This window comes from Canis lupus, chromosome 24 (genome assembly GCF_048164855.1).
Source record: "Canis lupus baileyi chromosome 24, mCanLup2.hap1, whole genome shotgun sequence".
Taxonomy (NCBI): domain Eukaryota; kingdom Metazoa; phylum Chordata; class Mammalia; order Carnivora; family Canidae; genus Canis; species Canis lupus.
In genome coordinates, this window is record NC_132861.1 from 19,073,918 (window position 1) to 19,087,575 (window position 13,658).

At 36.3% G+C, this 13,658-nt stretch overlaps 1 protein-coding gene across 7 annotated transcripts in view; it reads right to left on the minus strand.

Annotated features, from left to right (window-relative positions):
- Nucleotides 1-6,499: 6,499 nt before the first annotated feature.
- The window catches only part of IFT88 (intraflagellar transport 88), a 135,646-nt gene continuing 128,487 nt past the window's right edge, over nucleotides 6,500-13,658 (minus strand). For 4 of the 7 annotated variants that reach the window (XM_072795819.1, XM_072795817.1, XM_072795816.1 and 1 more), the window contains exons 25-26: nucleotides 7,034-7,144; nucleotides 6,500-6,802 (exon numbers count right to left, since the gene is read on the minus strand). In XM_072795819.1, coding sequence (XP_072651920.1) covers nucleotides 6,681-6,802; nucleotides 7,034-7,144 — 233 coding nt within the window. In that variant the 3' untranslated portion in view covers nucleotides 6,500-6,680. Of the gene's footprint in view, nucleotides 6,803-7,033; nucleotides 7,145-13,658 lie in introns of those variants that run through there. The other 3 variants (XR_012016337.1, XR_012016338.1, XM_072795818.1) reach the window with 3 other exon arrangements.

A 13,658-nucleotide genomic window follows, 5' to 3' on the forward strand; every position in this document is an offset into this window, starting at 1 on the left:
GAAGAAGGAGACTATCATCACAATTGTTTTCCTAGGAATATTCACCATGGCTCATTACAACAACATCCTTTCATGTGTAAGGTGACACACCTTAATTGTGCCGGACTGTTAATTATCTGTATTTCAACAAAATACCGTATATTGACTGATAACATGGCAATTTCTCTCTTCTTCCTTGATTATCTTGGAAATAGAAAATAAAATATTCACTTCCCAACAATTTCACCCGAAAAGGCTCACCTATTTTGATGAAACATAAATTTTATCTTTGTGAGACTAGAGTTGAGAAAATTTCTTATAAACGGGCAAAATGTTTCATCAGTTACCCTCCAGTCTGAATGTACATGAGAAATAAACATGTTAATTATTAAATCCAAATTTAAGAAAAGTCAGAAAAAGGCAACCAAGTTCTTCATGTTCCCTTAGAAATTAATTCCTCTCTGGTGCTCTTTACAGAAGATGTCACCATCCTTCTAGTCACAAAATCTTGATCTCAAGTCATCTTCCATTCCTCCTCCTCACTGCTTCTCTTACTCAACTACTCCAGTACCAGGCACAACATATAACAGACCATGCTGTCAGGAAAGATCCTTTCGGCACCGTAATTCCAAAAGCCAGTATGAGGTTGGCCACTTCCATAGTCAGCTTCTTGGGTTGCTGATGTACCTATCTATCCAAGCTTCCTTCCCTCCTTTAAAGGACTGTCACATTTTCCCTGCCAGTAGTTCTCTTTATTGCTGTCATCTTCTTGGGTAGCACCTGGATCTACCACTACTGCTCATCATGCTTGGCACCCCTAACATCCACACAGATGATTTATTCAATACCCTGGCTTCTAAATGACTAACTTCCAATCATCTTTTCTCCCATTGTATCTCAGCTATCAAATCATATGATTATGCTCATTATCATTACCAAGAACTGCACCATATGCAAACATAATTTCAAATACCTACTCTCTGATACAGGCACTTTGTCTTTTCATCCACTCCTGTAATTCTCTGATCGCATTAGGTCTTCTAAACCTACCACTTTCCTACTAAGGTCTTCTAAACCTACCACTTTCCTACTAAGCATCCCATTCTTGAGTCCTTATTTCCTCCTTTGTCTAGTTTAGAGTTCATAATTCAGCACTATTACCACATCCTTGCAAACACTCTTAATCTCTTGTTCTCTTTTTCCTCTTAATATCTGCCCATGATAATCCCAACTTCATTAAAATCCTACAACTTGTTGACTAGACTCCATTCTAATTTCTGACCACAAATCTAAGATTAGCGTTCAACACAGTCTTATTCCCTTTTACCAAGATGACTAATTTACATTTCCTCTCTCTCAAATCTCTGCTACTCATTTCCCTCTTCATCAAATGTTCCATACCCACAGATGAGAGCTAGTTTTTTTTTTTCTACCACTGAATATACTAACCTGTTTGCATTCACTTTCACATATCCTGCCTTCTTTCCTGATATATTTGATAAGCCCTTGACTCCAGTTGCCATTCTATCAATCGTTGAATTTCTTCCTTTTGTAATAAAGTGTTCTGAGCTGTCTCCATTCTCTGGCTCTGAAACCTCACTTCCTATTTTCTGCTCAACCCACTCCAGTTGGGTATTTATCCCCAATACTTCATTGCGATAACTTTTAACAAGATTGAAATGATACAATTATTGCCAAAGTTAATTGTGTTTAACTATTAAATTCTTTTTTTTTTTTTAAGATTTTATTTATTTATTCATGATAGAGAGAGAGAGAGGCAGAGACACAGGCAGAGGGAGAAGCAGGCTCCATGCACCGGGAGCCCAATGCGGGACTCGATCCCGGGACTCCAGGATCGCGCCCTGAGCCAAAGGCAGGCGCCAAACCGCTGCGCCACCCAGGGATCCCTAAATTCTTTTGCTAACATATTTGACCACTCCCTTAGTCCTTACTCCTTTTGATTAATGTTTGTATAGTGTATTTTTTCCCATCTTTTCATTTTCAACCTATCTATGACTTTATATTTAAAATGTGTCTTGGGATCCCAGTCTGCTACTATCTGAACAATATAGTAACCTTAGAACAATTTAATACTCCTTCCCAACCCTTACTATTGTCATGTAATTTCTATATATGTTAAAACCCCACAAATCATTACTATTGTTGTTTTAAGTAGTCACTATTCTTTTATATATCCTGGTACCTCTTGGGTGCTTTTCACCCTTTCTGTCTTTCATGCTTTTGGGGATAATTTTCCTTTAGCCTGTAGAAATACTTGTAGTATTTTCTATAGAGCTAGCCTATGGTAATTCATTTCCTCAAATTTTGTTTGAGAAGTCTTTAACTTTAAAGTATGAAAGATATATTCAGTGGGATAGAAATCTAGGTTGGCAGGGTTTTTTTCTTTCAGCACTTTTAAAGATACCATTTTATTGTCTACTGGTTCCATAATTTCTATGGAAACGTAAGTCTTATGTCGTATTATTGTTCCTCTGAAAGTAGTGTGTTCTTTTTATTCTATTTTAAAGCAGTTCTTTGTCTTTGGTTTTCAGCATTTGAGCATATCTCTAGGGTGCAGTGTTCTTTGAATCTACTCTCATTGTGTTCACGGAGCTTCCTGCATCTGTGGGTTGATGCCTTTCATCAATTTGGGATAATTTTAGACACTGTCTCTTCAAATGTTACTTTTAATCCATTTTCTTTCCTTTCTGAGATTCCTATTATATTTATTTAAACTTCTGACCATGTCCCAAATATCTTATCTGCTTTAATCTTTAAAAAATTTATTTTACTTAAACTCAATTAATATATAGAGTATTATTGGCAGAGATTGAGTTCAGTGATTCATTAGTTGCATATAATACCCAGTGCTCATTACATCATGTGCCCTCCTTAATTCCTATCACCCAGTTTCCCCATCCCCCCACCCACCCTCAGTTTGTTTCCTATAGTTAAGAGTCTCTTATGGTTTGTCTCCCTCTCTGATTTCTTCTTATTTTATTTTCCCTCTCTTCCCCTATGATCTTCTGCTTTGTTTCTTAAGTTCCACATTTGGGTGAAATCATATGATAATTGTCTTTCTCTCATTGACTTATTTCGCCCAGCATAATATCCTCTAGTTCCATCTACATCATTGCAAATGCCAAGATTTTTTTTTTTTTTTTTTTTTAAGGGCTGAGTCATATTCCACTATGTATATTTACCATATCTTCTTTATCCATTCATCTGTTGATGGGCATCTGGGCTCTTTCCATAGTCTGGCTATTGTGGACATTGCTGCTATAAACATTGGGGTGTAGGTGCCCCTTTGGATCACTATGTTTGCATCCTTTGGATAAATACCTAGTAGTGCAATTGCTGGGTCATATGGTAGTTCTATTTTTAACTTCTTGGGGAACCTCCATACTGTATTTCAGAGTGGCTGCACCAACTTGCATTCCCACCTATAGTGTAAGAGGCTCCTCTTTCTCCGCATCCCCACCAACATTTGTTGTTTCCTGAATTGTTAATTTTAGCCATTCTGACTGGTGTGAGGTGATACCTCATTACAGTTTTGATTTGTATTTCCCTGATGCTGAGTGATGTTGAACATTTTTTAATGTGTCAGTTGGCCATTTGTGTCTTCTTTGGAAAAATGTCTTTTCACATCTGCCCATTTCTTGCCCGGCTTATTTGTTCATCTGCTTTATTCTTTCCATTATTTCATTTGTGCTTCAATTTTGGTATTTCCTAATGACCACTTCACTAATCCTGACTTTTGCTATGTCCAGTACATTGTTAAATCCATTCAAATAAATTAATTTCAAATATTGTATCTTTCAGTTCTAGGTTGTTCATAGATTCCAATATACTCTTGAAATTCTCTACTTTTCATTCATTTTGTCCATCTTTCTCCATTTTATTTAATATACTAATCATAGTTGTTTTAAAGTCCATCTTTAGATCTATTATCTGGATTATCTAAGGGTCTGCTTCTATTTATGTTGTTTGTTGGCTATTTTCTTGCTCTTATTTTTTACTGTATGCTTAATGTTAGATATATAAGAACCACAGAGGCTACAAAATGATATTGTCACTAGAGAAAGTTCTTTCTTCTGCTGGCAGAGATTATTTGGGACCAATGATGTTGGTTCAATCCAGGATTGAGCTAGGTTGGGGCTGGGTTGCAGTTTTTGTAAGTCAGTTCACCTCTGGTTCGAATCTGTCCTTCCAGGCTTTTGGATTGAGAGCTTGGCAGATCTGTCTCCTCAGCTGTGAAAGACGGCAAGAGAGTCAAGTCAGCCCCTGGAGGTTTTGAATTTAGATCATTAGCCTCCTACCCCACACAGCTCACAAAGGAGCAAATGTCTTGAGGATAGACAAATTGCGTAATTGTGGAAAGCCCTTCCCTATAGCAGAACTTTGTCCCCTAAGGACCTAAGATTGTGGGACATTTAACTTTAAATCTCCTTAGGCTTTAAAAACTTTAACAGCGCAGTTCCCCAGACTCCAGGACCACCATAGAGCTCAGCAAATGCCCATGGTGGAAAACTGGTAAAAAATTAGGGGCTTCTCAAAGTTTTTAGTTTGTTGTGCCAACCACAACCACACAACTACTGAAAGTTCTGCTAGTTTCTCTTTTCCCTGAAAGACCCCCTTTTTCTGGCCAACCCTTATTTTCAGCCCATGCTCAAAACTCACAAATGTCTCCAGAGATGAAATGAAGACAGTTAGGATCATCAACTCATCAGAAAGAGTTCTTTTCAATCTAGAATTATAATCTTATTGCTTTCACAGCTGTGACTTTATTTATTTATTTATTTTTTAAATTTTTATTTATTTATGATAGTCACACAGAGAGAGAGAGAGAGAGAGAGAGAGAGAGTCAGAGACACAGGCAGAGGGAGAAGCAGGCTCCATGCACCGGGAGCCGGACGTGGGATTCGATCCTGGGTCTCCAGGATCGCGCCCTGGGCCAAAGGCAGGCGCCAAACCTCTGCGCCACCCAGGGATCCCCCACAGCTGTGACTTTAAACATGATTCTTTTTTTTTTTTTAAACATGATTCTTACAATGATTTGTTGCTTTCCCCCCATAGATGTTACGGTGGGAGCATTGGCCTAATATGACCTCTTGCATCCTTTTTAGAACTGGAAGTCTCATTCCCCTCAAATATGAAACCTCCTACATCACTTACTGCTTTTTTTTTTTTTTTTTTTTTAAACTGACCTCCTTTTTCCTGACCTCCAGGGCTGGTCACTTAGACTTCTCTTTTACTTTTTCTAAATGGTCTCATTCAATTGCAGTGATATTGAATACTATCTCTACACTGAGAGTTCTCCACCTTGCATCACCAGCCCTTACCTCTTCTAATTGCCAAGTTTGTAAATCTAACTGCATTGTTTCTATCTCCAATTGGATGCTGAAGAGACATCTCAAATCTAGGATGGTTAAATCATAGCTGATCCCCACCCCCACATCCACTCCTCTCAGTTCCTCATCCTTTCCTCTTTCCCTTGCAACCCATATCCAATCCATTGGATAAATATTTTTATGTCTGCCTCCAAAATGGATGCTGACTCGACCAATTCTTATTTTTATTGCTAAAAACCTGGTCTCAGGGGCACCTGGGTGGCTCAGTTGGTTAAGCATCTGCCTTTGGCTCAGGTCATGATCCCAGAGTCCCAGGATGGAGTCTGGTGTTGGGCTCCCTGCTCAGTGGGGAGTCTGCTCCCCCATCTGTCTCTGCTGCTTCCCCCGCTTGTGCTCTCACTCTAGTAAGTAAATAAAAATCTTTAAAAAAAATAAAAATAAAAATCTGTTCTCAGTCTTGCCCAGGATACTAGGAGTTCTAATCTTTCCCTTCCCCTCCAACCTGCCTACCTGTCAATTCATCTTCACAGCAACTGATACAATTGCCAGTTCTTTTCTTTTTAAAGATTTTATTTATTAATGAGAGACAGAGAGAGAGAGAGAGGCAGAGACACAGGCAGAGGGAGAAGCAGGCTCCATGCATGGAGCCCGATGTGGGACTCAATCTCAGGACCCCAGGATCACACCCAAGTCATGAATGGGAAAAGCGCTATCATTGCTCAGTGCTATTGGTACATGCTACTGGACTGTAGAAAGGAAATACAGAAAAGAACAATACGGTTATGGTTTGGTATTTTCTCTCACTATACTATCCAAAACATAATTGTTTTAATAGTATTATAATCCCTGTGAGGGAAACCTTCTAAAGACTTAACAGTTTCTAAACTCTAAGTAATTAAGCTTAACTGCAGATCCATCAGTGGTATGTCCTAGCACTGTATTTTACAAGCTGTGAATGATGAAATCAATGTAGTGTTTTCATTGCTAACACTTTATTTTAAGGAAATCACAGAAAATATTAGCATACACTGCAGTAGTAAGGGTAAATTTCTGTGAGCACACCCACATACTTAACATGTATGTGTAGGTACTAGGCGGTGCTAGCTTCAAAATGTAATTATTACTGTGGTCAATGTTTTCAAGAGTAAGGAAGTCACTAGCCTAAAGCATTAGTTTCACATATTTTTATTCCATATAAAACAAAACTTAGACCCATCACGTAGAATACACTTATTTAAGGTTTTGACAGTGTACAAAATTAAAATCTGGGTGTTTAATCCAAAATTTCACATAAGTATTATCTTGTCTGGTAATTTCTTTCATTTAGTAAGTAAAATTTTAAAGTGTATATTATTCTGGAAGCAAATCATCTCCTAATTCTTCATCAGCAAAATCATCCTCGTCGATTCTTTTTTTGGCTGCAGTTTTTGGTCTTTCTATTTGAGGGCCAAGTGGATCCACATAGGAGGCATCTAGGTTTCAAAACAGATTGTTACATTAGAATAATAAACACAATAAATGTGAAACCAATTAATCTCATAATCTAAACTGAACTGAGTGAGCAGAAACGCTCTCCCAAGTCATTAAAATTTTGTCTGTATATAAAAAATTCTTAATGCCCAGTTATACATTTTGCCATCTCACCAAATCTTCTCCAGATCTGATTAAGCCTTAGGAACTAGGTGGGGAGCACCAGCACTTGCCTATTTCTTTGTTACTGCTACTTTCATAAGGTTCATTTGTTCCAGGTAAAGCTCTGAGTTTGGCACTTAGTCGTTCACCTTTACTACTGGCACTACAGTTCTGGCCACTATCTGAAAACACAAAGATAAAAATGCATTTGTTTTACATGTTGACAAAACATAACGCTATATTATGAATCTTAAAGTATAGTTATTTGCCAAGAAACAGGTTGCAAAAACAAACAAACAAAAAAACAGGTTGCTTCATTTGGAAGCCAACTTCTGAGGAATATAATTCTTGTTTCCTGAAACTTAAAAAAAGAAACCTCTTATTGGCAATCTTTAACATAGATAAAACCACTTAGAAGTACTCTTTATATGTAGGCTTTCGCATGTATGAAACCTGTATACAGGTTTCAATTTTATAGATTCACTGGTGAGAAGTTAGAGACCATGTTGACAAGTATAACCTAGGAAAGAACAAAGAGCAACTGGAGAAGGAACAAACTGGAAGTGGTAAGATGAGTATGAGCTGTATTATCAACCTCATTATCAAAGCTGGTGAGTGGTGCTAAAATCACATCAAATGAAAAACAGCAGAAGAGGTAGGAGAGGACCTGGATCATATAATTACTTTCTTCAAACATTTGGAAAATGTTCATGTAGAAGAGGATTAGATTTGCCCTATACAGAATAGATTTTAGCTTAGTATAAGGAAAACCTTTAAAAGGATTATAGCATCCAAATATGGACTGGCTGCTATGGGAAAAACTGCAATCCATATCACTGAAGATTTTCAAACGGGGCTGAATACTCACATTAGTAGGAAATACTAGGGAGTAATTCTCAACCTTAAATTTCCAATATATTTTGTAAAAGAAACACTCCTCTAGCTCTACAGTTTTTATTTCTTTCCCTTAAAATTCCCATAATGCCATTTTTTCCTATTATGGGAGATTCACTTTTAATAAGTGTATATGTCCATCAACATATACTGATCATTTCACTTTTAATAAGTGTATATGTCCATCAACATATACTGATCATTTCTTTGCTGAGTATACTTCATATTTTAATGTATTGATAACGTCTCTGGGATTAAACCAAAACAAGGCAGTCTTTAAAATCCCCATATTTTGATGGTGGCCAACCAAACAAAAATTTTGAGTCTAAGTTCTTATAAAAAGCATTACTATTTCCCCCCACTGCTATTATTGGAAAATAAAATCCTTAGTTTTAGACACTGAATGGGTGTAAACATTTTAGTATTTTTTAAAATAATTTTGCTCCCTTCTAATTTTTTGTTATAATTAGGCCCATCTTTTCCATCTGTAAGGATAAATGGGTATCTTTCAACGGGATTAAGTGAGCTCAAGTCAAAGAGTTTGAAAACCATTGTAGGCACTATTTCTTTTTTCACTTTTCATATTCATATACGTTATCTATATGAATAAAACAAAACTCTGACATCTCCTTCAGGCATCCATAGCACTTCTGAAATCCTAACATACTGAAGGGTTCCAATTCTGTGGAAAGAGCAAACTTTAAAAAATAAAAATAGACTTCCTTATAAGAACTTCCAAATGCCCAACTGAAAAGCCATGAATATGTTTTTTAAACATTTTCTATTATAAAACATCAGTGAGGGCATATCATGAATATTCTCATTTCATAATTTTCAATCAACTTTCATGGAGTAACATGGGCAAGTGTAAATGGATCAATAAGCATTTATAAGTATGGGTGAGTTTTATGCCTAAATAATGAAACAAGTTATTATATTTGTTTCACCATAGCAACAAACAACAATTACTATTTCCTAGAGAAAAGTTAACATATTAAATAGCTTTCAAAAACAAGAATCTGGAGAGCAATTTATCTGAATTATCAATCAATTAACATTAAAACTTCCAAATGATACTTTTATAAGAGAAAAATCTTAGAATCATAGAATTTAGAGTAATAGGATTCTTGAAACTTACCTATACCAGAAAAAAGAGAATACCCAATGAAATAGGCAATGTATATAGACCATTCCCAGAGTAAGCAATACAATTGGTTAATAAACATAAAAATATTTAAATTTACTTAGCCTTTGAAACATATTAAGTGAAGAAAGTCAAGTCAGAATTCTAGATACCATTTTTATAAAGCTTAAAAAAAGCAAAATTAAAAAGTGTTTGCATACATGATAAAACTGTATGTGAAAAGGCAAACTAAAAAAATATAAACCTGGATATACATAAAACATAAAAAAAACCCAAAACCCTCTCACAGTGGTTACCTGTAGGGAAGGCAGGAGGTAGTGTGAGAAAAATCACATAGATAGGCATAGGAGTAACGTTCTGATTCTAATGCTTTATGATAGCTTCATTAATTTTAATTTTATATGCTTTGTAACTGAAGAGTGCTAAATTGATTCTTTTGTAGGTACCAAGTATTACATAATTTAAACCTCCACATAATTCTAAATGTAAGATTCAACATTGCCTATTAAAATGGCCAAGATTTAAAAAATATCAGGTAAGTGAAATGAACAAACCTTCAAAATTAATGTGGTAGTATATATCAACACTTAATTTTGTGGTCACCAAGATAGAAGAGGAATCTCCAGAACTTTTTCCCTCACAAAGATACCAGCTTGACAATACACAGTCCAAAATACCTTTATGAGAATTCCAGAAACCAGTTTATCTGCAGTACCCCAGATAAACTCAAATCCAAGAACAATTGCATTGAAACAGGTAAGAAAAGCCATTTGATGTCAACCGTGTCAGTCCCTATCACAAACTGGCATAACTCAGATTGGAAGAAAAAGTCCCAACATTCTCCCTTGGGGAAGAAAAAGTAGGATGGAACATACATCCAACATCTTGGCTTTTTAGGGAACCATGTGAGAGACTGGTTTCTGTTTTGCTTTACTTGGAGTGCTGATAAGGAACCAACATACTCTTGATGATAACAAAAGAGAGCTTGGTGGTTTGTTGCAGTGCCAGAGTACATTCTCTCACTATGCCCAGAAGCTAACACAGCTTGCTGTGATCTAGGGAAAGGATCTAGCTAGCTCATGGCTTCTTCCTGAGCAAGGAAAAATTAGAGTAGAATGTACATCCAGTAGTCCAGCTTGTGGTGTTGGCAGTGATTCCCAAGGGCCTGGTCTCACCTGACTCAGAGCGCTAATGGGGAATTGGCACATCTTGGATGCATGGGGGCTGCCCAGAACAAAAGAGGGCTCAGTAGCTTATGGTAGTGCTAGAGGTCCTACAGCACTATAGATATCAGAGGAAGTAACAGATTACAGATCCTGAAACCTAATTGGGAAATTACGTATAAAAGCTGAGAGAAGATGCCATACCATACCATAAAAGCTTTAAGAAACTCGCATTGTCTCTAGTGGGGCTGACATGTGACAGTTTCCCTAGTACACAGCCAGGCACCTAAACCAGAGAAAAGTAGCTGTTTTTTCATATGAAGAAATAGCAAGAAACATGAAAACATGGCCCAATGAGAGAAACAAAACAAATCTTCAGAAATTGACCCTGAGGAAATGGAAATCTATTGATTACCCGACAAAAAATCCAAAATAGATGTCTTAAATAAGCTCAGTGTGCTACAGGAGAACACAGACAGACAATAAATAAAATCAGGAACATGAAGCAAGAATGAAAGTAAACTATCAGAGACAGAAACTAAAAAAGGACCAAGCAGAAATTCTGAGGCTGAAGAATAAAACAATAACTGAATTGAAAATGCACTAGAAGGATTCAAACACAGCTGTGGTCAAAGAGAATAAAGGATCTGTGAGCTCGCAGAGAGGTCATCTGAAATTACCATCTCAGAAGAACAAAAAGGAAACAGAATGAAGAAATGTGAGGAAAGCCTAAGAGAATTATGAAACATAATTTAGATTTTGGGACATAAATAAATATATGTATTATAAGAGTCCCAGAAAGAGATCAATATACATATTATGGGGCAGAGAGATTTGAAGAAATAATGGGTGAAAACTTCCCAAATATGAGAAAGGAAATGAATATCCAAATTCAAGAACTCAAGGAACTCCAAATAGGATGGACATAAAAAGATGCCCATTGAGACCCATTATAATCAAAGTGAAAATTCAAAGACAAAGAATCTTAAAATGAGCAAGAGAAAAGCTAATTCATCATAAACAAGGAAGCCAGCATATAATGATGAGCTTTCACAGCAGAAACATTACAGGCTACAAGGGAATGGGGTGGTATCTTCAAAGTAAAGAAAGAAGAAATATCTGCCAACCAAGAATACAATATTTGGCAAAACTATCCTTCAAAAAGGATGGAGAATCAGACTTTCCTGGATAAAGAAAAGCAGGGGAATTTATCACCACTAGACGTGCCTTGCATGAATTGCTAAATCCTTCAAGTTGAAACAAAAGGACATTAGATTATAAGAGAAAAATCTGGGGATCCCTGGGTGGCACAGCGGTTTGGCGCCCGCCTTTGGCCCAGGGCGCGATTCTGGAGACCCGGGATCGAATCCCACATCGGGCTCCCAGTGCATGGAGCCTGCTTCTTCCTCTGCCTATGTCTCTGCCTCTCTCTCTCTCTCTGTGACTATCATAAATAAATAAAAATTTAAAAAAATTAAAAAAAAAACTTTAAAAAAAAAAAGATTATAAGAGAAAAATCATACGAAAATATAAAGCTCTCTGTAAAGGTAAATATAAACACAGAATCCTGTAATACTGACATGGTAGTATATAAATCACTTTTTATTTTATTTTATTTTATTTTTTATTTATTTTTTATTTTTTTATATATATTTTTATAAATCACTTTTTAAAAAAATTTTTTTTATTTATGATAGAGAGAGAGAGAGAGAGAGAGGCAGAGACATAGGCAGAGGGAGAAGCAGGCTCCATGCACCGGGAGCCTGACGTGGGATTCGATCCTGGGTCTCCAGGATTGTGCCCTGGGCCAAAGACAGGCGCCAAACCGCTGCGCCACCCAGGGATCCCTATAAATCACTTTTAATTCAGGTGTAGAATATAAAAGAAAGATAAAATCATAAAAATAACTATGAAATTATGTTAATGAACACAAATGATAAAAAGATATAATTTGTAATATTGATAACACAGTGCTGGGGCAATGTAAAGGAGTAAAGTTTTTGTGTGTAATTGAAGTTGTTATTAGTTTAAAATAAATTGAAATAGATTGTTATAAGTATAGGATGTTTATGTAATTCCCATGGTAATCACCTACAGAAGATACACAAAAGAAAATCAGAAAGGATTGAAAGTACGCTGCTACAAAAAAACAAACAAGTGAAAAAAGCAATGACACACAAAAGAAGACAGCAAGAGAGGAAAAGGACAAAATAACTACAAGGCATACAAAAATTTAACATAATGGCAATAGTAAGTACTTATCTATTTGTAATTATTTTAAATATGAATGGATTAAACTCCATAAAAAGACACAGAGTGGCTGATAGGTTAAAAAAAATTTCCAGCTATATGTTATCTATAAGAAACTATACTTATTTTAAAAATATTTTATTTGAGAGAGAGCGAGCGAGCACACATTTGAGGGAGAGGCAGAAGCAGACCCCACTGAGCAGGGAGCCTGACTTGAGGCTTGATCCCAGGACCCTGAGATCATGACCTAGGCCAAAGGCAAATGCTTAACTGACTACGCCACTGAGGTGCCCCAGAGACTAACTTTAGATACAATGACACACATAGGCTAAAAGTGAAATGATGAAAAAAGATATTCCATGAAAATGGTAACAAGAGGAGAATAGGAGTGGCCATACTTATTTCAAACAACATGGACTTTAAGTCAAAAACTGTCACAGAGACAAAGGACATTATATAATGATCAAAAGGCCAGTTCACCAAGAAGATATAATAATTATATATGCACTTTAACAGCAGAGGACCCAATATATGAAAGGAACATTGACAGAAAAGAAAAAGAAAAGATAGTAACATAGTAATACTAGGAGGTTTCAATGTCTCACTTTCCATAATAGTTCAGTGAGCAGAATATCAAAAGGAACCAGAGGACTTGCAACACTATAGATTAATTAGACTGAACAGATATTTACAGAATACATCATCCAACAACAGCAGGATAAATGTTCCAGTGCACATGGAACAATTAATTATCCAGGATAAATCATAGGTTAGCTATTAAACAAATTTCAACAAATTTAAGAAGTTTGAAATCATACCAATCACACTCTTGAACACTCAATGAGACAAAGAAGAAATCATAAGGGGAATTTAAAAGTGTCTCAAAGCCAATGAAAACAAAACTGGATGTGGCAAAAGCAGTGCTAAGAGCAGTAGAGTTATAAATATATGCATTTAAAAAGAAGAAAGATTTCAAATTAATAACCTAAATAGGTTCGCCTGGCTGGGTGGCTCAGTGGTTGAGCATCTGCCTTCAGCTCAGGGTGTGATCCCGGGGTCCTGGGATCGAGTCAGGCTCCCTGCAAGGAGCCTGCTTCTCACTCTGCCTATGTCTCTGCTTCTCTCTGTCTCTCATGAATAAATAAATAAAATATAAAAAAAAAAACCTAAATAAACACCTCAAAGAATTAAAAAGAGAAGAACTAAACCTGACTTAGCAAAAGGAAGGAAATTATAAATATGTGA